The 25,254-nt window shown below is 40.7% G+C and overlaps 1 protein-coding gene and 3 non-coding genes across 5 annotated transcripts; all 4 read left to right on the forward strand.

Moving 5' to 3' along the window:
- The first annotated feature begins 4,051 nt into the window (after positions 1 to 4,051).
- On the forward strand, positions 4,052 to 7,950 carry RPS12 (ribosomal protein S12). Of its 2 annotated transcripts, XM_027634081.1 has the most exons (6): positions 4,052 to 4,109; positions 4,249 to 4,300; positions 4,689 to 4,805; positions 6,490 to 6,592; positions 7,013 to 7,114; positions 7,864 to 7,950. In XM_027634081.1, the coding sequence occupies exons 2-6, from the start codon at positions 4,287 to 4,289 to the stop codon at positions 7,924 to 7,926; spliced, it is 399 nt and encodes a 132-aa protein (XP_027489882.1). In that variant the 5' UTR covers positions 4,052 to 4,109; positions 4,249 to 4,286; the 3' UTR covers positions 7,927 to 7,950. The 2 variants fall into 2 exon arrangements, with proteins under 2 accessions (XP_027489882.1, XP_027489883.1); XM_027634082.1 differs by lacking the exon at positions 4,249 to 4,300 and having other exon boundaries at positions 4,058 to 4,109.
- LOC113943045 lies at positions 5,531 to 5,605 on the forward strand. Its single transcript, XR_003526175.1, has one exon. It is a non-coding gene; the product is annotated as a small nucleolar RNA SNORD101 (small nucleolar RNA).
- Positions 6,856 to 6,942, forward strand: LOC113943048. Its single transcript, XR_003526178.1, has one exon. It is a non-coding gene; the product is annotated as a small nucleolar RNA SNORD100 (small nucleolar RNA).
- Positions 7,421 to 7,555, forward strand: LOC113943047. Its single transcript, XR_003526177.1, has one exon. It is a non-coding gene; the product is annotated as a small nucleolar RNA SNORA33 (small nucleolar RNA).
- Positions 7,951 to 25,254: the final 17,304 nt, after the last annotated feature.

Here is a 25,254-nt window from a genome sequence, read left to right on the forward strand (position 1 = left end):
ATATTAAGAACAGTTGCTTTAAGGGTAGCTTCCTTCATGGACATCCAGGACATTCTGAAATGCGTAGCACATGTGGGAATACATATTCCTTGTACATATTCCTTGAAGAGATCTTAGAGATCTTTTGCATTGCAATCAAGAAAATACTTAGTGCGTATTTGCATCATGCTACTATTTTTTTTTTCAGAAGTCATAGCAGCTGAACACTGCTATTTGGAAATAGTTTAAAATTATTCTAACATGATGACATGATAACCACTAGTGCAAAATCTGTCTAAGGCAATGGAACCAACAAATTGTTTTGTTCAGTTATCATGAATCTTTCTTGATTTCAAATTGGTATTGAAATACCATAGCTTGTCCTCTCTCTGAGACTCCAGGACAGTCTCTCCATAATTTCTCTAAGTGCTTGAAACTTGACACAGACCACAGACATCTTTTTGTCCTCCTCAGTAACAGCATATGGTTGCCTGTTCTTTTCTGTGTGTGGAGGCACTTGGAAACCTCTGGGCTGGTTAGCAAGACTTCTGTGGATATAGGGCAAGAAATTTGGTAAAAATATCCTGGCCTCTCAGCTTTATAATGCAGAACCTTTTGTTGTTGTTGTTGTTGTTGTATGACCAGGAAATACCAGGAAATAAGTAAGATCATTGTTTAGGAAGAGTAAGGTGAAATGTGTACTGGTGTTATTTGCAAGAAGGCTTCTAGCTTGATGTTCCACAAGACTGAGAAATCACATCTTGTTCTGCAAGGAGAATGAGATAATTCTATCCCGTGACATTGGAAATTTAATAATAGCACATGCCTGTGCTTTGTATTTCTAGAAAAAGATGTCAGAGGGGAGTAAGTTTCACAAGGTTTGTTCTGAACTGAAATTCAGAATGTTTAGAGTTTAGCAGTGTCATAGACTTCTCTTGGGAGTCTACAATACCTGATACTTTCATCTGCCTCCCCGGCTGCCTCACTGTACTGTGCTGCTGTCTGTATGGCTCGGAACTCAGTTCCTGAGTCTCCACAGTTTACAATATGGGACTTAAATTATCACTGAAGTCTGACATTTTGAAGAAAATATGGGTTGTGGTTGTCAGGAGAAGGTAAAGGTTACCAGCAAGAGACAAGGAGAGAAATGGAGGAAGGAAAAAGGAGCAGGAAGAGGATGACTGAGACAGAGTGAACCATTATATCCTCATTGCAGTACTGGTCTTCCAAAAAAGTCCCCAAGTTCAGTTCCTATTTTGATCATAGTGGAAAAAAAGAGGAAAGCTGCCAGCCTGGATAGGGGGGATAGTCGGGGGAGTCAAGGAATTGAATGGAGAGGGCAGTAGCAATAACCAAAGAATTTTTTAAATATATGTGGAAAGATGGTGAGTCCAAATGGATCACCCAGAACAGCAGGCTGGAGAGAATCCAAATTCCTGAATGTCATGTGACAGCAGCTTGTCTTCGTCTCCCCAACTCCAAGTTTATGGACAGCATGTTACGCTGTTTATAATGAGGGAACTGAGTTCCCGTGCTGGGGCTGGCTGCTCAGAGAAACAGCAGATCAATGTCTGCACCAACACCACCTCAGCCCTCTAGAATCTAGACAGGCTCTTGCACTGCATCTGGCAGCTAGAAAGCACTGCTTGTTACCCCACTTACCCTCAAGTGCACTAAAAGTACTTTTAACACAGGACTGCAATCCTTGGCTTAAACATGTCATTCCCTCCCTGTAGCTGTATGCCAGCATTTAAACTGCAGGGTGATCAATGGACATAACTCTAAGGGAAAATGCAGAGCATAAGGAACTAGCTATTCCTTGTAGGAGTATGGACTGAAAAGTGGAGCAGGTGGAGTAGTGCCAATAAAGTGTAGAGCACCAACATGAATGCTGAGCTCACATTAACACACTGTGCAGCAGAGTGGACTTTTTCCATCAAGATCACACACTTCCATTAATTATTACACAGAATATACACTCCTACTATGCTGTACCAACATTTCCACACAGAGTTCAGTGCCAGTACAAACCTCCTCTCTACACTTTTAACTGTCTAACTTTTATCTCAGCACAGCTTTGTTTTCTTGCAACTGTGTTAGGAAAACTGTTTTTGAATATCCTGCTTCTAGAATATTAGATTATACTTTGTTATTATCACTTTTGCTGTAACATAAAATTGTTCATATGTGCATACTTCCATCTCCTGGACTGAATGTATATTGCACTTTCTGGCAATACTGATGTGTCTTATGGCTGGATATGGACTTCTTGTTATCCTTTGAAGACCCTTAGGGGAGATAATGGTGTATTGTTCCACTCGGTACAAAAACTACTCTGTAGATTAGCTGTCTTTGGGGATTTTCAAGGGCACAAGAAGATTAAGTGATAGGTGGATATAGGGAAAATGGTTCCGAGCACTATAAATGAAACTACATGTTCCCATTTCTTGTGGAGGAAGGAGGGAAGAAGTCATGGACAAATGTCCCACAGGAGCTGCTAAATTAGAATACCTGTGTTGTGACTCCAGTGGTTACAAACTCACTGGTGAGTTACAACTGGGATTGCAGTTCAGAGTTTCAAACAACATCCGGCAGTAGTTGGAGGTGCCAGTTGCACCTCAGAGGCTGTCAGTGTGAGAAGTGGGCAGTGCCGTTCCTGCTCAGTAGCTCAGAGTGGAGGGAGATAGGAGCCCCCACACTACACTTCTGTCTCCCTTACTTTTTCAGAGGTTAGCCTCTGCCCTTTCCAGATCTCAGTAATATAAAAGGTAAGTAGGTGCCTGCCTCAGAGTTGACATTAGCTATGTCTCACAGCTGGAGGCTGTGAGTGCTGCAGCTACAGCCCCCAGCAAGGCCTTTCCCCCAGGCAGGTTCCAAAAGGTTGTGCTGCCCAAGCTGGGGGTATGTGGGGCAGGTATGAGCTAGCTGAGGAGTTTCCATTTTCCATCTCTGTCCTCCCCTGCCCTGACCTGCTCCAGTGGGTTGCTTTGTGTACACTGTCTCTTCCCTGCCTGGATTTAGCCTACATCCTGCTGCTTGGCAAAACCAGGAATATCAAAGAAGAACATATTGTGGAAAAGGTGACTGACAACGATGGTGACAAATGTGTTTGATTGCTTTAGCCACAAATCATGGCTGTCAATATTTGTTATCTATTTCTCTTATATTTTGCCACTATGTATTTTTTACAAAGGTAGAGCAACCAACAGTAATGTTGTCTGGTCAGAAGCAGCTGGTATGAACAAAGCCCCGTGTCAGACTGACAGCACCCGAGCAGGGAACATGTTTGCAATGCAGTGGCCGTGCTGTGCTTGCCATCAGCTGGATCACCCGGGCATGTGTGAGCCCCTGACAGCAATGGGGATTCACAGTCACATTTGTGAGGCTTCTGAGCTGCAGCTCAGTGCTGTGCCCCGCTGACAGAGAATTAAGGCCTGTTCCCCATGATCCCCATCTCTTGGCTGCCAGCGATAGACGGACAGTGCCATGTGAGGCCAGACCGCTATGGTAGCACCAGAAGCACTTGCTGCCCCAAGGCAGACGATGGGACCCAGCCCAGGCGCCCCTGTCCGGCTGCTGCAATTGGCTTTCCCCTGGAAGCTGCTTCCCCAAATCAAATGGATACTTTAAGCACCGAGTGTTTTTTCCATTAAAAGAACAACTTTCCTTCTTAAGGAACCCGTTGGGTGATAATATTCCTTCAGAGACTGAATTTGCACTATTCTTTCCCTAGAAAATAGCCAACCGATTTTCTTGTGAAACTTTAATCCTCACTGAAGAGATGCCTCTGCTGTGGCTGCAGGCTGGGGTTAGGTATTGATAACAGTACAGATATCGCCCATAAAATATATTGACAAAGCCAATTTGCAGCTGTTTCCTATAGCTGTTTACGTTCATCCTTTAATTCCTGTTTCAAACCATGTCCCCAGTCCCTGGTTTCAAACCTCCCCATATCTCCATGTGGATGGGTACGGGGGGAGGAGGGGCGGTGTGCGCGCGGCCGATCAGGCACCGCGACGGACAGCCCCGGCGCGCACGCGTGCGCGCGCTGGCCGGGGTCCTGTGGCGCTATAAGAGCGCGCTGCGGCAGCGTCTCTCTCTTTTCGTGCGGCGGCGCGCGGCGGTGCCGGGTGAGTGTTCGCGGTGGCGCCGGGGCCCGTCCGGGCGGGATCCCTCCGGCCCGCGGGGCATCGCGGCGGGAGCGGGCGGGGCGGAGGCCCCGGGGATGCCGGCGCCGCTCACCGGGGCGGCCTGTGTCTGTATTTGCAGCAGGAACCCGGGCGGGGACCACACCCACCGAGAGCGCCATGGCCGAGGAAGGGTGAGCGGGGCCGGGGGCGGCGGGCGGAGGGGCCACGTCTCGCCGGGTCTCGCTCTGCGGCGCGTCGGGGCTGCGCGGGCCCCGGCGCGGGGCTGCGGCGAGTTCCCTGCAGGCCGGGGCCGGGCGATGGACGCGGAGCCGCCCGACAGGGCCCGTAACGCATGGCGGCCCTGCTGCGGGAGGGAGCGCGGCCCGCTGCTCGCCAGGAGTTAGCGCCTTGGTCTCTTTCAAGCTCATCGTTTCTCAGTTACCCTTTTGACTTGGTTCTTCAACTTGTGTTTCTTCTGTGTTTTTTTTAATTGTGGGATGCTTGCTGGTGAACGGGAAGTTTTCGCTTATCGCTGTTAAGAGGTTGGCACGATCAGAACACTGTCTGTTTTCTCTTTAGCATTACTGCTGGAGGTGTAATGGATGTTAACACCGCCCTGCAAGAAGTGCTGAAGACCGCACTTATCCATGATGGCCTTGCTCGCGGTATCCGTGAAGCAGCCAAAGCCTTGGACAAGTAAGTGTTGTGTCACCAGTTTATTTCTGTGATAAACAGCAAAACTGAGTGAAGTACGTTGTAATGAGGTACATTAAACACATACAATGGTCACTTTGTCCAGGTGTTCAGTCTAAAACTTTACAAGACCACAGTTTTCTGCCAGTAATCTTTGCCTTTTGTAATCTCTGTTTTGAGGTCTTTAACTGTGGTCTTGAATCATCGAGTTTAGCATCTATATTTCAAGAATAGTATCATCTGGTGTATTAGGTTCTGTCTGTGACCCCAGTGCCATCAAGTGTTCATGTAGGTGTATGGGTTTTGTGAAGAAAACGGAATGGTGCTTGCAGCATGTAGCTGTTAAAACCTGGGGCTCAAGAACCTTGTGTTTTCAGAAGTGATGAAGTCTTCTCAAAACTTTCTGAGATTTTAATTGGGTTAAATATGTGTCAGACTTAACCTGGAAGAGTTGGTTTAGCATTTGAAAAAAACTTAAATCATAGCTTGTTTGTTTTTTTTTTTTTTTGCTGTCTTCATTTTTTGTGTGTGTGTTGCAACTGTAGATAACTGCTTTGGTACAATATCAAAGCAATAATAAACTTGCCTCATGTGGGAACCATGGTAATCAGTTATGGTCTTCTGTAGGGTGAAGCACTATATATATACGCATACATCCACACCTATGTGTGTTTATATGCAGAAGCACACTTCTAAGAACAGAAGGTGCTTTAGGGTAATGCTACAGTGTTTGGGTGATGACTTCACAGTTTGTCGGATACCCCTTCACTCGTTTTATGAGTGATAACTACTGTCTGACAAACCTGTATGCAAAAACCTCTAAGACAAGGTGCTAAATAATGGAAGAAGAATACAGTTTAGATACAATTTAGGTGACTGACAACTAGTTTGTAAGAATTCTTATGAGTTCACCTGCAGCTTCATATGCTGTGTGTTCAAAGGATAATGTTTATACACGTTTGGGTGTGATGGTTCTTGCTTTGAAACGTTTCTGACATTCTGGCGACACTCATAATGAAGAAGGTCACAGAGAAAACCGATGTTGTCTGTAGAGGTCACATTGCACTAGGTTAAGCATAGAAGACCTACTCAGCTCTCTCTGTTGTCAGGTATCCCTTTGGTGTCTTAACATTGTACCACAGTATACAAAGATCCTAATTAGAATTGGGGCCCTGTCATAACAGCTTCTTTGAACGTAAGTAGAAAAGATTGTTCTGAAGAGCTTATAACACCTTGATGTGGAAATTCAAGCTTTTAGTTATTACAGTTCTAATGCTAAATTACTGTAATCTGTGGTAAACAAGAAAAAGCGACTTGTAACTTGGTTGCTTTCTGACAATGACACCAGTTCTTTATGGGACCTCGTGTTTATCCAGTCATTAGACATTTTTCCAATGACTGAGAATTTATTTAGTGGCATTTTTGAAAGTTTTCAAAACTGGAATAGAATCTGATCATAAAGCTAACTATGGATAGCCTGTTATGTATATTAAAAACATAAGTGATACATGATGTCAGAAGTATATTTAGTATTTCAAAAGCATATGGTGTCTCATAGCCAAAAATGAAGCTTAGGAAGTGATTCTCTAGAAATGCATGTGCTGAATTCTTTCACTTATGATTTTTATTATGAAGAATTTTCAAGTATTGTCTGAAGTTACATGTGTTGGTTTTCATTCTTTTCTAGACGCCAAGCCCATCTCTGTGTTCTGGCTTCAAATTGTGATGAACCCACATATGTAAAATTAGTTGAAGCACTCTGTGCAGAACATCAGATCAACTTAATAAAGGTAAGTGTCAACTTAAGACACAAGTCTATAACAGTTATGCTGCTTGTTTCAGCATTTAGAGAGCTGAATCTTTAAAACACTGTGCTGTAATTCTGTGTATGGCTTATCTAAGCAAAATTTCTCTTAGCAGAGGTTTAGTTCTGTGTGATTGGCATACAAGCAGTACAAAGTTATAAGTGAGTTCTTGTGTCCTGTATAACAAGGCATAGAATTATTGCTGTGAGTGGGTGGAGCACAGGTGGAATCCTGCCGTGAGGGCAGAAGCTGTACGATGATGATACTTTGGCTCCCTCTGCTGATGCCTGTGAGGAAATCAGCCATCCGTTACCCAAAGCTTCTGACAGTACAGCAGCTTTTGGGCTGAACCCAGTTATGTTAGAAATGGCAAGTTCTAATGTGATGCAATGCTCTGCACCTCAGGTTGATGACAACAAGAAGCTGGGCGAATGGGTAGGTCTCTGCAAGATCGACAGAGAAGGAAAACCTCGCAAAGTAGTGGGCTGCAGTTGTGTGGTTGTCAAAGTAAGATTATGTTAATTATAGATTATTTCTTGACTTGTGAAAATAGGCAGTAAACACAAGACTGCTTTAGATAAGGAACTGTTAAATGGAACTCTTATATTAATTTTTATAAATGGTTACTTTATATTGTTGGTAGCGAACATAAGCTGCTCTCATGTTTTATATTCCCTTTCATTTTTATTTAAAACACTCATACACATTTTGTGACTTAATGGTTGTGTCCTTAAAGTCTTCATGCCCACTTGCCAGTAAGCATTAAAAGGAAAGACCTGACTAGAAGATAGGAAACTTTGCTTAAGAAAAAAAATGCCAGTTCAACGTGTCCGCTCAACTTAAAAATGTTTTGCGGAGCGTATTTTACAATGACACTGGTAAAGTAAAGCCACAGTACGAGCCTTGAAGACTTTGTTGTCTCTGAGGTCCCATGAGATGGCTACAGCTTCACAATAAGGACTAATGCCTTCTGTATGTTTTCGTACTTTTGCAACTGTTTCACACATTTTACTTGACTTCTTTTAAGCAGATGACTTTTTAGTTCCCTATCAATGGTTGTTACATTTGAATGAAATAGAATAGTCTTTTTATTAGAGAAAAAAGGAAAAACAGCTGACGGATCGCTTCAGGTTACTTATGTGGAATTTTCAGAATGCCTTGAGAAAAAGTGTCAGAATCCCACTTGTCCTTTTGAAAATAAGTTGTAAAATTTTGAATGGGTCTGTATGTTAATAATGGGTTATCTTGTGTTACAGGACTATGGCAAGGAATCTCAGGCCAAAGATGTCATTGAAGAGTACTTCAAGTGCAAGAAATGAATGAAAAATAAATTTTAAACCTGACCTAGTGTATGTGTGATTAATGGTTGGGTGTCTGTGGAATAGTTCTTTGAGTTACAAAGGATAACATCAGAAGATGAAAGCGCTTTGCAAGTGTTGGTGTAGTTTACTAGTATGTTAACTCTCAGTCGGCTAAAAAAATCATGGCGAGCCCTCCTATTCCTATTCTCTGGTGCTTCTATTTCCTCTTCCTACCCCAGAGATTACCAGCCAGGAGAACTTTGCACAGCTTTAGTTGCAAAAATGCAGGCAGCTAATTACTAGCTTTGCATTGGTAGTGCTTAGGTCTGTACTTCTGCAGAGATTCTGATTAATTTGTTAAGGAAAACCTGAAGTATAGCTGCATCTGTGATGAAAATTTGGCTCCCTCTGCTGAAACATGAGGAGAGCGGCCTTAACTGTTACCCAGGTCTTCTGTGATGTTGCAGGAATTTCATAAATGCTATCCTTATTTATTCAGGGATCTCAGTTGGCACAAGATGTTTTACTGGTTCCCCTGCCTCAATGGAGGCAGTTTTGGCATCTTATAACAAGTACTGTCATGTATTCTGTAGTTCCTGGTAGGCAAGGTAGCCACCGTAGAGCTCTCACTTGCTCAGATGAGGCAGTGTTGCACTCCCAATTTACCCCGTGTCTTGGTTTCCGTAGTAGTTCAATGATGTACAGAACTTGTGGTGTTGCCAGTTTTTTTTGTTGTGTTTTTTGTTTGTTTGTTTTTTTTTAGATGTGTGGTATTGAGACTGGAATTTAATTGCTTTTATCTCTCCTGTGAGTTGTTTTATGTGTCTCACCTTTCCTGCAGAAGAGGTCTAAGTGGAGTCATAAGGAATTGCTCCATTATGCTGATAAACTGTAAGACATGAATGAATATGCGGGGTTGGCACCAGCAGGCTGAGGAGATAGGAATGTTTATCTGTTCTCAGGCTCTTCAACTTCAATTTTTGTTATGGTTCGTAACTCCGCTTTTGTTACCCCAGTTGTTAGTGTAGTGTGGAGGCAAGCATCTTCTCCAGCTCTGTTCAGATAGACTTGTTGCTCTCATTTAAGCTCTTGATGTGTCCCTTAGTTTTGGCCCCATCACAGCTTTATAGTAGCTAGATCTGGGTGACTTGATTGTTTGAGAGGTTTCTGTAGTAATAGTTTCAGGTGTACTTGATGATGGAGTCATCTGTTCAAGGCTGCTTCATGGCAAGGTCTTAAATCCTTCTGCTGAACTTGATGTAAGTTCAGTCTTCTCTGTGAGATTGTCCATGAAGAAGATGAAGTGGTTTTTAAGTTAATGTCAAACTAGTATTGCAAATTGAGGGAAGATAACACAAATATACAAATGTTAAATTTTCCACTTGGATTTGTTCAATATGTAGTTGAAATTACAGAGGTCATCGGTAGATAGGAACCTTAGTTGCAGATCTCATTTCATTAAATTACTGAAGGTTTCTCAATATTGGGAATGAGGGAGTATTTCTTGAATGGAGTTGAGAGTCTTAAGTATTGACAAACTTTGTCAGTTGAGTTTGGCTAATAATTTTGAGTATGTGACTTTTTATACAGAAGCACACTAAACATGCTTTATTTTTTGTCCTATCTTAATGTGCATCTTCCAAGAGTTTTGGATAAAATAGTTATGCAATTTGTTCTAATTTTTATAACATTTGTAGCTACATTATAGAGAAAAGAATTGTTTGCAACTGGTGATGGTGGCAGTCTAACGGGCTTTGTGGTTTGCCTTTCCTTGGCTGGCTGTTAATCAGGGTTAAACTGACAAAGGGAATTGGGATCCAAATTTCAGTACTTGGGTGGATTTCAGTACTTGGGTTCAATGGTCTCTGTGTTGCTGATGTTGAAAATTGTTTAACTGAATATGCCACTGAACTAGAACTTTTATCAGTTGGGAGTAGTCTGAATTCCTTGTGTCTCTGGATGCAGTGTAACAAATGTGCAATTCAGTAAGCCTCTCCAGGGTAGTGGGTGAAGATTTTTAAAAAGATGAAATTCATAGACATTCAAATTTGAGGAGGTAACTTAGCAAACAACTTTTCCAGATGTTTAGCTTTTTGGTTAAAACACAGCTTTTCATTTTGTTATTTTTTGACACAAAATGACCTAGGAGAATGGAGAAGACACCTACTTCCACATCTAGTAATGATGTCTTGTGATGTAAAGCACTAATACCAACACATATTAACATTTCAGAGGAGATTATTTTATGATTTGCTATTGGAAAAATAGGAGGGATATTGATGGAAGAAGGAAAAAAATGTTTATGTCTAGATGTAGTTCTGAGATGATCTTCGAGTGAAAGGAGAAGGAACTATCACTGAAAAGAGTGAGTAAAAAAAGTTGATAACCTTGAGTAAAAATTCTGAAAGTGTCTGGCTGGTAGTACCTGGAGGATGTGGAAGGCTGTAAATACAGTGTATTTAATACCTGAAGTAGTTTCCCTTTGCATTTCCCCCAATATTTATAGGGAAAGTTGTTTAAAAATATTGTATCATCACTAGATTTCCTGTCCAACTATAACACTAGAGGAAATAGGGTATGCTGGGTAAATGAAATGATGTTCTGTGAGCATTCACAGCCTACTAAGGTTCAGTTTGTGGGCCCTCACAAGGAAGACATTGAGGTATTTGATTGTGTCAGAAGGAGGATGGCAAAATCTGGTGAAAGGTCTGTAGCACAAGTCTTAGGAAGAGTCACTAAGGGAACTGGCACTCTTAAGCCTGGAGAAAAGGAGGCTGAAGAGATTTTTAGAACATCAAGAGATGAGGTATTAGGAAAAATGTTCAGGCATTGGAACAGTGCCCAGAGAAGTGGTGGAATCACCAGTCCTGGAGATAGCTAAAAGACACATGATGTGATACTTAGATATGTTTTAGTGGTGGGCTTGGCAGTGTCTGGTTTGCAGTTGAAGTCTGTGATCTTTTCCAACCTAAATTATTCCATGATTGAATTCATACATGTTAAACCTGCAAGCAGGTTGAGAAGAGTCCAGCACTCTATTTAAGTTTACAAAATAATTAATGGATTTTAACTTGTGGTGTGAGAAAAATAACATCTTTATCAAAATGGTTTTTGTGCTTGATTTATATAATACCTTTATAGTGTTGGAATTGGCAGCTTTAGCAGTAACTGGGTTATGCATTTGCTCTGAATTACTGTGAAGTATGACCAGTTGGCCCTTGGGAAAAGGGATTCAAGTAAGGAGAACTGTAGTCACGAACAAGTTTCTTAGGCAGCATTTCTTTTGCTACAGTGGAATGATACTTTAATAAAAGTTCAGGAATATGTTTCTTTATGGGTTGGTTGGGGGGTTTTTTTAATGTCATGATTTTACATAGCAATGAATATTAATACTAGGGAATGACAGCTTTTCATGGCAAAGTTTTTGGAATTCTGTTGGAATAGAATCAACACTTCCTGAATATTTTTTGCTGTGTTGAGATCCAAATTTTCTAATCAAAATGCTTAGGTATCAAGCTAAGAGTTTTTCGTGTAGTATTTCGTTTCCTGCAAGTGACCTTGGAACCTATGCAGAGTCAGGACTGAAAAACTGATTAAGACTCAGTTGACTTTATTAATGCATTGGTATGTCCTGTGGGATTTTTTGAGGAGTAGGCTTTGGATTACACTTGAAGTTACAGCCATCTGTAGTCATCATCCTAAAGGTACCCATCACCCGTCCCCTGAAAGGACCTGATTAGACAGTATTAAACATGTGACTGGAAATTAGAGACTTTGGAGTTAAGAGTTCCAAGACTGGCCCTGACTTTTTCTCTTACTGATCATATTTAATGTCACTTGCAGGTTTTCCTTGTGAAACGGGAAATACGAAATGGTTTGATCAATGATGGGTGTTTCGTGGATTTTGGTTGGCAAAAGCAGCAGAATTAACGTTTTTTGTGGACTAAAATACCAGGTTTTGGTGGCTTTGCATGGAATGGTGGTTGTTTTCAGGCCTAAATTATTATATTTCAACTTGAAGTAGAAAGCTAATGAAGTGCTTTGAAGAAATGCTGCTAAGTCATTGTGAAGGTGTCAAGTACAGACTTCTAGAGAGCATTGGAAGAACATACCATGTGATGTTTAAAAAAAAATAGATTTTGAAAACAAGCTCCACTTGAAGGCAATTGCTTACTAGGACAGCTCATTCATATCCAGGTCCCATTGTAATGCTGATATGTTTTGCATTTGCACAAACATCAGGGAATCGGGGCTTGTCAGGAGCAAATAGCTGTGCTGCACAGGCACTTCTGTGGGCTCCAGTCATTCCTATGGAGAGCACTGTTTATTTTGTCTGCTTTACCAAGAGTATTATCTTCATGTCTTATTTAACACATTTAGTATCTTATGGAGGGTGAGAACTAATACCACATGAAGAAAAAATATATTTAATAATGTTTAATATTTAGAATTGCCTCTACCTGTCTGGTTTTGTTCCTTGTTAGTTTTGGAAAGCCTGGATATCCTACCTGTGAGCCACTGCTCCTCATGTGTCCATGTTACTGAAGTTGGTGCAAACATTTTTGCTGAAATTTGCTTCCTTCCCTGGAGATCTCGCAAAGGTATCTCATCTAGTAATGTGAAGGAACTCTGAACACACATCCAGTTGTCAGCCTTGTCTCCTTTGGAGATCATGTGTTTGTGATGTGAAGCCTCACTAGGATTTGTATGTTGTGTCAGGCCATTAAACCAGATAGTGGATGTTAGGTGAGCACAGATGTGACTGGCTTGTTTTTTTAGCCTTAAGGAAAATGGAAGTAATGGCAAATTATTTTTTCAGGGATTTTAGAGAATTAAGTAAATACACAGAAAATTTTTCAGCCATTGGTCAGCAAGCAAATGTGGTTTTTTTGAGTCTGTAATAAATTGAGCAAATGGAGTGGTTGCTATGCTGCTGTGTATAACGATCCCCCATGCCTGAATAATTTTTGATGCATTGGCATTGATTTTGAATGCAAGTCCACCTACAAGAAGCCCTAAACACACATCAGTTGCTACATGTATTCTGATCTGTTCTAAATTATGATATAATCTCTTATGGAAGTAAATTACTATACAGATATCTGAACTTTCAGCCATTGGTTATCATACTTCCTCCTCATCATTCTGAAAGTGTCATTATAATATATGACACTTATAATATATTATAATATATGAACTAACAGAAACTAATTTGAAAACCACTTTGTCGTTAGGAGCTTTTTTCCCCTCCTCTTCCAATTCAAAAGCAATTGGGGACTTTTTATAGTATGTGTGCAAAAGTATTTAAAATATTTTCACTGAGAACTCTGAGCAACACAGCATTACATGAAATGTGGGTGCTTTCTGGAAGTTAACAACTATTCTTTCTGAAAAAAATTTACAAACTGATACAATTTTGTTTATACCCAATTTGTTTTTAAAAAATCTTTTTACTGATATTTAATATTTCATATTGCTGACAGATTATTAGGCAGAGTTATGTACAAAGAGTTATTACAAAGCAGAGTTATGTAAAAAAATATATCTACAAGGGGTAAAATGTTTATGTACAAATCAACCTAGCTATTATTTTGCTTATTTGATTACTTGTTTACCTTCAAGTAGTCCTTTAACTCAGCCAGTGTCAGGAATCCATTCATCTTTGCTGTAGTCTAAGGCGAGTGTCTGTAAGGTAAGTTTTAATCTTTGGAGTAGGTAGCTAGAGTTTCTATGTCAATGTTCTAAAAAAAAAAACAAAACTAATATGTAATTAGCCAGATATTATTTGTCAAAAGTGATGAAATAATAGGCATTTAGCTTAGTGCCTGGCCTGCCAAGTTCCTGCCCTGTAAAACCTTACCACCGAGTTACGAAGCTGAAAAAACTTATTTTATATGGATGCACAAAGTATGTTTATTAAAGCAATTTCCTATTTTCATACTCAAAAAAAATGTAATTCTGGTATGCTTTTTTTTCTTCTCACCCGAATGGTTCTGAGACATTTTCCACAGTGAAAGAGTTCAAGTCCCTGTTAAAATAAGCTTTATATTTTGAGGACAGAAAAAAACCATGACCCCTAAGTAACCTTTTATATTGATTGTATTGTTAGCAGCCAGTGTGTTGAATAACATAATACAGATGCTTGGGACAGGTTTAGGAAGGCAAATGGGTGGGGAAAAAACCAAATGTTTCTAGTTTTAAAAGTATGTGTTTAAGGGGATGGAGGTCATATTCTATAGAACCCCTCCACAAAAAAATGAAACACCCTCAGATATCCATATATATAAAAGTGTTTGTATGTCAGTATGAGCTATGGTATATATTCTCTTTTTCATCCATTTATTTGAATGGACAAAATTCAAGTAACACCCTTCAGCTTTGCTTTTTTCAGAGCAGCAAAATACACTGTCAGTACATGTACAAGAAATGCCTTTACATGCATGGAATTTAGCAAGCTACTGTATTTTAAACATCATATAAACTCAACTCCTGTTTCTGCAAGAGGCTGACCCCTCCAAATAAAATCTCAGCTGGTTCTGACTCTTCCCTCATGGCTGTCTAACCAGTTGCTTTACACTCAGCATGACAACTTTTAACATTTTCTCTTAAAACCATTATGTCTTGATCTTTTTTTGATCCCTGTGAACAGGAACATCATTCTGTCTGACCCTCAAGCCCATTTACATGTCCTTTTCAAATGAAAGTTAATTGAAATATACGTGCCTCTTCTACTTGGAATTGTGTGAAAACACCCCTAAACCTGCTGTTTGGACATGAGATATGAGTGCTTATAATGAAGAGAAGAAAAACTTCTAGTCAAAGTGACCTGCAACCAAGAAACAGGGATGGAATTGCAGTGCCCCTTGTAGGTCTATCTCCATAATGTTATGATAAAATCCATCATACAATTATTGACTGAGCTAGTATGGTTGTGAATGTAGGTAATATTAGCTAGACCTTCCCATAATACCCTAATTACATTGTTGAGAATTTTGATAAGCTTACTTGCTGTGACCTGAAATTGTTTCTTATAGAAGGTCTTAAAATTATTTTTTTTTTTAAACTTCAGTTAAAGCAACATAGTTATTTCTGAAACTCTTGTTGAATGTAAGGTGTTTGATAGGGCATGTTTGAGTACTTCCATTCATGGACTTGAGATGTAATAGGAAGGTAGTGGGAGTGAAGAAGCACTTCTAGATGTGTGGGCAAGAAAAGACAGACTGATCAGCATAGTTAATAGTATCTGGAGACAGAGCAAAATTAGCAAGGAATAGCAAGAAGCTGAGTCAATGAAACACAGGAGAATCTGGTAGTGAGCCTGGAGATGACACTGTCTCACCATTGATTTCTTGCCAATAATCACCCATAAAACGAGTGGCAAACTGTAAGGAGAACTGTCAAGAGACAGAATTGAGTGGAAGAGTGAAGATGCATGCATGTATGTGCCATTTTAAGGCAGATTACAAAGCTCAAGATAATATTGGCCAGGAAAAAAAGGCTGCATTTGCCATCCTGTTCAAGTCTCTTGGCATATAAATATTCTTTAAGCATGCAGTCATGTGCTGTTATTTCTACAGTTTTCTTATGACGTTCAAAGGCAAACCAGCAGACCCTAGGAAAGTTCTAGGACTCTACTGGGACGAAGGCTGCAATGTATTAAAAAAGAAAAAGGCAATAAACTCACCAAAAAAAGAGATGACTGGTTTTGTGGTTAAAAATGTTGATGAAGCTTTGTCTCTGCCACCAAGTTGCCAGGTGAAGGTTGGTATGGAAATGTTCACATGGGAGGTGATGGTGTGTTTTCATTTCCTGGATGCACCAACTTGCTGATGCTTTGTTTTTTTTAGGGATGATGAATGCTCACACCTATGGACATTTTGGTTTAAGCACAGAAAGCTGCCATGCATGCTTTATTCATGAAAAATAGAGTTTAGCAGGGTCTCAGGTTTGCATGTTCACATGGACGGGTGCCTGTAGCTTGTGAATTATAATTTCGCAAACTGGGGAAATGGTGCCCTATGGAAGGACGGGGAACACAAGCCCCCTTCTGCTTGTCGTTCACTCACTCCCCGGGCATCAGTGCTGGGGCTGACTGGCGTGCTGGTTTCGGGCACATTCCCAGGGCCCCGTGCTGGGGTTGGCTCCCGCCGGCGCTTCCCCGGCGAGGCAGGAGATGGCAGCCGAACCCCGACCAAGGCACCAGGATGGCGGCTGGAGCAGGTGCTGCCGTGATCCCGACGGGCCGGCAGCGCAGGAAACAAAGTGGAATGTGACTCTTCGGTGCCTTTGAATGTTGTCGGTTTCTATGCCCACTTTCCAGTGCTGCAGCCTTGTAAAACGCCAGCACGTCAGATGTTGGAACTTTTACGGTGTGTAGGAAATGTGTTTGCATAGACCCATAGACTTTGTTGTACAGCTGCAATGCCTTTAATCTGTCTTTCTGGGAGCTGTACTACACGGGGCAAGTACTCTTGTCTGCTTTCCTTCGCAGATATAATGAAAGAGTGAACAGGTTAGGGGGTTGTGGTCAAGGAACCAATTGTTTGGAAGTTCTCTTCATACGCTGTAAGTAGCACCATCCATGAGACCAGAGAACATCAGCATCAAACATATGAAGGACAGCACAGACCAGATAAGAGCCAAGATAGGTGAAGGCTCTTTTTTTCCTTTTTTTTTTTTTTCCTTTTTCTCGCTGCCTCAAGTATCTGATCTATTACAGTGTTCAAAGGATTTCGATATGCTTATATTCTATTCACACATATGCAATGTATTTGAAACATTCCTACCAAGGAGATTGTGGTAAAAACTGTTATGTGCAGCTTGCTGGGTTTCATTGTAAAGTAATATAATCTCCACATGTGCGAAGGCCAATGCAATATTTTATTTTTTGCTTACCCCAGGGAATGTGATATTAAATTTATCAGCTGAAGTATTTGAATGAGAACTCATAAATATTTTCTGAGGTGCATCAGTGGTGTACTTAGGGAGGCAGAAGACATGCAGCACTGGGTGAAGAGGAAGTAGTTCATACTTTCCATCCTCTGCTGTCACATAACAGCTATACCTTGCCCTTCAGATGGCGTACTGATAAATTTTCTCAGTGAATGAAAACAAGTTTTAAATTGTAGTGAATTTGTTAGTCACTGATTTTTTTCTGATAATTATTAACTCTATAGTAGATGGGTTGCAGATGCTGTTCACATCGGATACAGAGCTCCACATGCCTTGGGGAGAGAGGAAAGGGCTCCCCAAGAGAGTTATTGCTCTGAAGACATTTCAAATGCACAGGAGGACTGTTGTCCCGCCTGCCTTTACCCAATACACTGTCACTGAAAGCATCCTAGACGGACAAGCTCCTGCCAAATCTAGGATGAGTTTACATACTGCCTTCATAAATCTTCTAGGGCTTAAGCAAGCATCTCTGCATGCTACTATCTGACTGTTGTGCGATCTAGTCTCTCGTCCAGAGTTAATTTAAGCATCTCCAAAACAACTCAGTGGTGCTTTAGAATAGTCCAAGCCATACTGAGTTGGTAGTTCTTTGTCATCATTGACTCATGCAGCCAAAATTGCCTATATCAGGAATGGTACTGAGAACATGACCAAAACTGACATTTTGACACTGTAGAAAATCTTCATGCCTCCACATCTTGAGTATTGCATCAATTGAACTCCACATCTCAAGAAGAGCATATTTTTTTTTTCTTAAAAAAAAAAAATATGGAAAAGGACATTAAATTTGTTACAAGGAAGTAATAGAGCCTTAGGATTTTACTTCAGTTTAGAGGGAAAGCTGAGGAGGGATGAAAAAGCTGGCAGCCTACGGCTTGGACAGGGGCACTCTGTGCTGGGTTAGGAACTGGCTGGAGGGCCGGGCCCAGAGAGTGCTGGTGAATGGTGCTGCATCCAGTTGGTGGCTGATCTCTAGTGGTGTCCCCCAGGGATCAGTGTTGGGCCCAGTCCTGTTTAATATCTTTATTGATGATTTAGAAGAGGGGATTGAGTCCTCCATCAGCAAATTTGCAGATGACACCAAGTTGGGAGGGAGTGTCGATCAACTGGAAGGCAGGAGGGCTCTGCAGAGGGACCTGGACAGGCTGGAGAGTTGGGATGATTCCAATGAGATGAGGTTCAACAAGACCAGGTGCTGGGTTCTCCACTTTGACCACAACAACCCCCTGCAGCACTACAGGCTGGGGACAGAGTGGCTGGAGAGCAGCCAGGCAGAAAGGGACCTGGGAGTTTGGATTGACAGGAAGCTGAACATGAGCCAGCAGTGTGCCCAGGTGGCCAAGAAGGCCAATGGCATCTTGGCCTGTATCAGGAACAGTGTGGCCAATGGGACCAGGGAAGTGATTCTTCCCCTGTGCTGAGCCCTGGTGAGGCCACGCCTGGAGTACTGTGTCCGGTTCTGGGCCCCTCAGTTCAGGAAGGATACTGAGGTGCTGGAGCAGGTCCAGAGAAGAGCAACAAGCCTGGTGAAGGGACTCAAGCACAAGTCCTATGAAGAGAGGCTGAGGGAGCTGGGCTTGTTTAGCATGGAAAGAAGAGGCTCAGGGGAGACCTCATCACTCTCTACAACTACCTGAAAGGATGTTGTAGCTGGGTGGGAGTTGGTCTCTTCTCCTGGGCGGCTGTCAGTAAGACAAGAGGGCATGATCTTAAGCTCTACCAGGGGAGGTTTAGGTTAGATATTAAAAAGAAATTCTTTACAGAGAGGGTAATTAAGCATTGGAATGGGCTGCCCAGGGAGGTGGTGGATTCTCTGCCCCTGGAGGTTTTTAAGATGAGACTGGATGTGGCAGTTAGTGCCATGGTCTAGTAACCATGGTGGTAGTGGATCAAGGTTGGACTTGATGATCTCAGAGGTCCCTTCCAAGCCGGCTGATTCTATGATTCTATGAAGCTGATTTCCAGCATCAAGAAGCCCTAAGATGAGTGCTAAACCTGTTTACTAAATCCTACAGTACTAGATCAGAGTACATGTGTTGAAACTGATCAGATTTAATTAAAAACAGGTTTTTAAAAGTGCCTTTCTTTAAAGCCTGTAATAAACTTCTACATCTGGCTGTTGCAAGAAAGTGTGAAGTCAGAACACATCAAGAATTTCAAAATGGATTAGACAAATTAATGGATAAAAAGCGCAAATCGGATCCTACTGGGAAGGCAGTGATATTCTAACACCTGAAATCTAATAGCAGGATGCAGAAGAAGCCTGAGGATTGGATTTTAGGTAGTGGCTTGTTTCACATGCTCTCTCTAATGCCACAGTGTGGGGCGTTTCTGATTGGAAAAGATGGGCATACTCTCAAGAGTGCTAAGAGAGCTCAGATGGCTGCCTAATCCAGTTAGTTTTCTAGGTACTCATAGGAAATTTTATCAAAAAGCTTGAGTTTTTTCTTTCTGAGGTTGCTCTGTTTTTGCAGTGAACATAGCTTCTGTGCCATTGTCATCTTGGGAATTACATTACTGTGAACCTCTTCACTTGGATCTACTTTCCAAGCCAGCTTAGAAACTGAAGTTAGTCCAGAGCTAAAGCTGGCACATGATGTCTATTGCCCTACAAGTATATTGCCTTTGTGCACTAAGATGGACTGTTTCCAAAAGGAGTTGAAAGTTGTATTTGTCCAGTACATAATGTCTTTAATGACCAAGGTCTGCCCTTATTAGACACCAACTCTTCTCTCTCCATAATATTTGATCCAGCAGAAAAGGTGAGTTGGCACTTTTCTGGTATAACAACATGGAAACTTTGGCATTTCAGAAGGCATTTCTCCCTTTGGTCTAAAATAGCCCATGTACAGTGGCTTCTCTGGCACACTGCAACATTCACCAGTCCTCTTATGTTTTTCTGAGACTAGCAGAATCATGAAGGTGGTGAAAGGGTGAACCAGGGCAACGATTTGTTTGTTTTTTCTTTCTTTTAGCTGTTGTTGGCCTGGGCTCTGAGGAATGAAGTTAAATTTGTAGTTTCTAAGGACCATATTTTAAAATATTTGCCAGTTGTTCCAGATAATAAAATAGAGATTTTTGTCGAGAGGATAAGAAATGAAAATAAATAAACATGGATCCTTTTTGCTGAATTTATGATCTGCAAATATGGTTCCTCCTCAGCCTGCATGATTAACTCTCTCCAGCCAAAACTGACCATTTTGATTACATCTTCTATCAATAAAAACTCATGAAAACTTTTTTTCATAAACGAAATCCAACAATATCAAATAACTGCAGTGTAGATTGCTTTGCCGTTTCTACCAAGAATTTAACCATGTTACAAGCAATATATAAATTATAGTCCCTCACCTTTAACAGTACTGATAGATTTATTTGAAAGACATTGCCTTTATCCATACTAACTTTAAACACAGTAGAGCTGGAAAGCTTTTTGTATAGGAATGATACTGTTTGTTCCAATGGCTGCTGATTATGATACAGTTTTGTTTTTTGACCACGTAGATGTGTCAAGCGGATTAAAAAGATTTGTTTAAAATCTTGCATTTGATTAAGATTTTTTGAGCCCAGTTTTCTTCTTTTAGAAATACTTTGTGGTGTGAGTGCTTATAGAAGACAGTTGCTTCCCAAAGGAAAAGGTGCAGCAGTTCTGTGTTAAGGTCTCTGTTCAAGCTTATTATCCCAGCCTCAGAAATGTGTTTTCACTAACGTAAGAGTATGATAAGTTGAAGGAGAGGGTGCACAGCTTAGGCACTTGGCAGTGCTTCCACTGGAACTGCTGTGTGAGGGTAGTGGTAGAAGATCACGAAGTGAGGTGTTCTTTCAAGTCTTATCACATCTCAGCTACTTTACAATCTCTGGAGAGTCCCAGGTGGAGTTTCTATGAACCGCGCCTTGGTGTTCACACAGTACATGTACTGCAGATGTTTTAGGCTATCACCTGAAGTTTGTGATGACTGCAACACATGCTGGTTTGGATGATCTCAATAGGGCATCTAGTATCTTATTTCTGAGGCATTTTTGCTGCAAGAAACAATAAATTCAATTCTGTCATCATTAGGCAGGTGTTTATATGTACTGCAAGACTTTAATCTCTCTCTAGGGAGCAAAATACTCCAGAGGCCCATTCTACAACTTGGCATTTGCTTTGCATCCCCGGCATGTTGCCATTTCTCTCTACGCCAGGAGAGTAAGCATGGTTTTATGGTTAGGACACAGGTCTTGAGTAATTTTTCAGCTTTGCCAGTGATTACTGTGAAATCTAGAGCAAATCTGTCCCTCAATTCACCAGCTACAAAGAGTGAGGGTAGTGTGGCTTTTTATTTCTGCTGTGTGTTTCTTCTACATAGCTTAGGAGATAGACTACATTGTGTTCAATATATGTATCTTGGATCTTAAACTTACTACACAAAGTCACAGCCTACTAGTAATAATAGAGCAGAAGTTTATTCTACATAATATTTGATAAAGAGTCCCCAAAAGACATCATCTGTACTTGATAGTCATATGATGTGCCAACGAGTGATTCATGGTTGTGATGTGGCTACTGCAGTGTTTGGGTTTGGGAGAGTGTCGGTGTGTACCAACTCTGGTTTCCTAAAACAGATTTATATAGGTGGTGACCTGATTTATAATTGGATCATGAATTATTTTACTTCAGACATACCAAGTTTATCCATGTAATGTCTCCTTGGTTCCTGTAGGAAGCCCTGGTGGTTGCTCACATTCTCCATCTCTGAGGAGCTAGCTTTTTCTGGCTGCAGCGGTTCCTGGGTCTGAAGGCAGTCTGCAGCATCTGAATGGCCTGGAAAACCTGAAGTCCATTCACTGATAGTTGTTGAGCAGTCATTAGTGAAACTTTGTGCTGCAACTTGCTGAAAGTAGCCATGGGTAGCCATGAAAAAACTCATAAAACCAAGAAGACAATGAAAAGAAAATGCCTTAAAGAAGCTTTGAATAGATTGCTTATAAACCCAGTAGCTCTTTTTTGTTGGAAAATGACCTCAGGGAAGAAAAGAATAGCATTTTTAAAGTTCTGAGTCCTGAGAGAAGAATCACAAAGAAATTCAGCTGGTTGACTCAAGATAATTTTGGTGTTCCACGTTGACTTGAAACAGCCCAGCCATAAAGGCACTGTTAAAACAGTTATATCAAGGAATTGTGGTCAACTGAAAATAATAAATAAACATTTCCAAGTAAACTTCCCATGCTTAGAAGATAGAATGGTAGGATAACAGTAAGGCAAACAGGAAAACTATAAGAAGCCCAAACAAATCCTTAAAGCTTTAAACATGAGATAATTTGCTGTATGCTTAAAGTCAAGACAGCAGCTACCATTTACATCAAGCAGTTAATGTTTTCTTTCAGGTGTGTTTTAAAAAGTTATTCCATTAGATTAAGATAATATGCTTTGTTTTACTCGTTAAACATTTACAAATTCATCGTGTTATAAAGTATATCATAGTCTATTACTTCAGAAATCTGTGCCGATACAATGAAGGAATTTCTACATTATTAATTTGCAAGCTTTAATTTGTTTATTTAAGGAAAAATACACCATAATCTATATTTCTTTTTTGCTAGTGAGTCTAGGAAAATAAAATTGTTTCTCTTCCTGAGTCCCTCACTGCATGATGTTTGCACACATACGAGTTCACATGTGCATACACGTTTCCCTCCCTAAAGGAGGTAACATGACTATCTCCAAGTATATTATCTCTACCCATTTCTTTCTTGACTTTAATAATAATGATGTCAGTTTCACATTCATTTGTGCTTAAAAATATGAGGTCCTTAAGAATTTTTAAATGTACAATATTTTAATTTGGCGTATTTTTATTCTAGAAAACAAATGTCCATTTTATTATCTGTATACTGTGTTAGGAAGTTTCTGTAATAGCAATTTTTACTGGTTTATCTTCTGAACTAATCCACCTTTCTCAGTCTGCCTGTGTAGGTAGTGTCTCCCCTACCCTGCTGAAGTTGGACCTGTGCAGCGTAAATGTTAAAGTCTTGGAGCAAGAAGGAGAAGAAGGAGGAGAGAACCTGATCTGTAGTTCAGTGTCACAGTCCTGAACTGGGAGTGGGGAGAAAGAAGTCGGGTCCTTTATGTCCAAATAATTTCTTGGGATTTTGTTCTCTTTTTTTCTTCAATAACTCTCTAAAGGAAAATGCAAAAACAATCCATCAGACAAAATAGCAGGAAGGCTATTGAGTTTCTTCTGGTAAGGTCCCTCATCTCTGCCTTGGTGTCTCCATTTATGACTTCAAGACTGGTTTATCAAACCTTTGAATCTACAAGGTACAGTTAGCACCCCTGACTCTCCTTATGATCAATGGAAAACACCAATGGAGGTCACTTAACCTTATCTCAAAGCAGATATTTAAAATTATGAGTGAAATGAAGCACCTACTACTGCAGAACTGTGAAGAGAGCAGATCCAGATGCCTGCATACCTCGGATGCACAGGCTCCTGTGGTACTGTGAGCAAAGACAACTCAGACCAGTGCTGGGTCATTGAAGTAGGCCTAACTCAATATGTTACAGAAAAAACCTGAGTTGAACAACCTTTAGTTACCTTATTCCATGTTTTTTTTCTGTTGGAACCTGACTAGCAGCCACTAGTATTTGTCTGTTCGCCAAATTTGTTAAGAGTAAGGAGAATCTCCCTCCTTAAAAAACCCCACAAAACAACAAACCAACAACAAAACCTCAGGAACTGCCATAGAGAAAGAAGTAGATTGTGCTGGGTTAGTGAGCTGTATGTGGGGGAAGGCATGAGAAAGCGATCAAAGGCAAGGTCAGTGCTTAAAAATAGTGTGTACATGGTACCAAGTGGCTGCTTTACCCTAACCACAAGCATCTAAAAGCTGTACGAAGTTGCAGTTTTGGTCTCAGTGTGCAAGCTAGATATATCCCAAAGCTCAAATTGCAATCCATGAGACTGCAAATCCACATGGCCAGTCAGCTCTGCTGAAAATCAGTTAAATAAATCTCAGTAAATGTAAGCACACTGCAACTAGCAAGTAGATGTACGCAATTGGGGACTTTGTTCTCACTGGCTTCAGTGGAGGGTGATATGGACACTCTTAAATCAGTCTGGAGATTATTTAGTCCTAGAAATAAAATTATTTGGGATGAAAACATCTAATGCAACATTAAATCCTTGCTGCATTACCATGATGCTGTCAATAAAGATTGGAACATTCCTGGTTTGACTATGGTAGAGACACTCAGGCTCCCTCATCCTTGGATAAAACTAAAGCTTCAAAAGCAAACACCAGAAATCTTCTCTATGACCTTTTCTCTCACCTACCTTTAATACCAAAACTATGTAATGTCTCTTGGTTTTGACAGAGCAGAGGTACTGTACCTCCTTTTACATCATCACACACAAGGTAACTACTAAGATCATGTGTATGCATAGGAACAATCCCTGAGTGCAACCCAGAGATATTAACTTCAGGGATGTGTTTCCCCTTGGAGCAGGAAATCACTCACCTAACAGTATTATAAAACATTACATAGTTAATAAGTGTTTTTCCAGGAATTTTTCAATACTCATCAGAAAACATTATCATAGCTTATATACGCTAATCTTCTCTTTTCTGTGTGTATGTACTGTAACTTTTATTACAATGTGTTGTGGTTTAACCCCAGCCACCAACTAAGTACCACGCAGCTGCTCACTGTCAGAGCGTGGAAAACTGGAAGGTCCTTGACTTAGAGTGAGCACTGCACAGCAACAACTAAAATATCAGTGCATTATCAATATTGTTCTCATCTTAAATCCAAAACACAGCACTGTACCAGATACTCAGAAGAAAATTAACTCTATCCCAGACTAACTCAGGACAAAGTGCCATTACATTTACAAAAAGGATTCTGTAAAAATGACCCAGTGGTCTTCCAAATTTATTCTTTCAACAATTCAGATCAAATTTGCCTACTGTAAACATTATTTTTAAAAACTGATGGTGTTGCCCACTGATCCCACCTTGAATGAAGCCCTGATCTTTTTGTGTTGCATTTATAATGAGGATGATTGCATTATTTAGCTGGTAATATTATTAATGGTGTGCAAGAGAGTTTAGAGCCTGGTCCTCCAAGCCTTTCTATCTTGCCCTCCCAGGAATTCTGGTAATTGTAGGGTGTTAAGAGAGGAAAAAATGTGTATTGTTTGGTCAAATGAGGAGTATATCTGGATGAGAAAGGCATAGTCTGGTGGGAAGGTGCAATACTGAAGGTTTTCTGATCATTGCAATATTTTAAGGCTAATGAGAGTTTAGTATACATGTTGAGTGAAAGGATTTAGGCATCTTAAATCACTGCAAAACTAGCTTCATTGGTGGTTGTCTTCTATTTCCTTCCACCTTGGCTCCAAAGAACTTCTG

This window comes from Corapipo altera, unplaced genomic scaffold (genome assembly GCF_003945725.1).
Source record: "Corapipo altera isolate COAL_440 unplaced genomic scaffold, ASM394572v1 2b, whole genome shotgun sequence".
NCBI classification, from domain to species: Eukaryota; Metazoa; Chordata; class Aves; order Passeriformes; family Pipridae; genus Corapipo; species Corapipo altera.

Coding starts and splice junctions, on each gene's coding strand:
- RPS12 (XM_027634081.1), top strand. Junction 4,806..6,489: donor GCAGCCAAAGCCTTGGACAA/GTAAGTGTTGTG, acceptor ATTCTTTTCTAG/ACGCCAAGCCCATCTCTGTG. Junction 6,593..7,012: donor ATCAGATCAACTTAATAAAG/GTAAGTGTCAAC, acceptor TCTGCACCTCAG/GTTGATGACAACAAGAAGCT.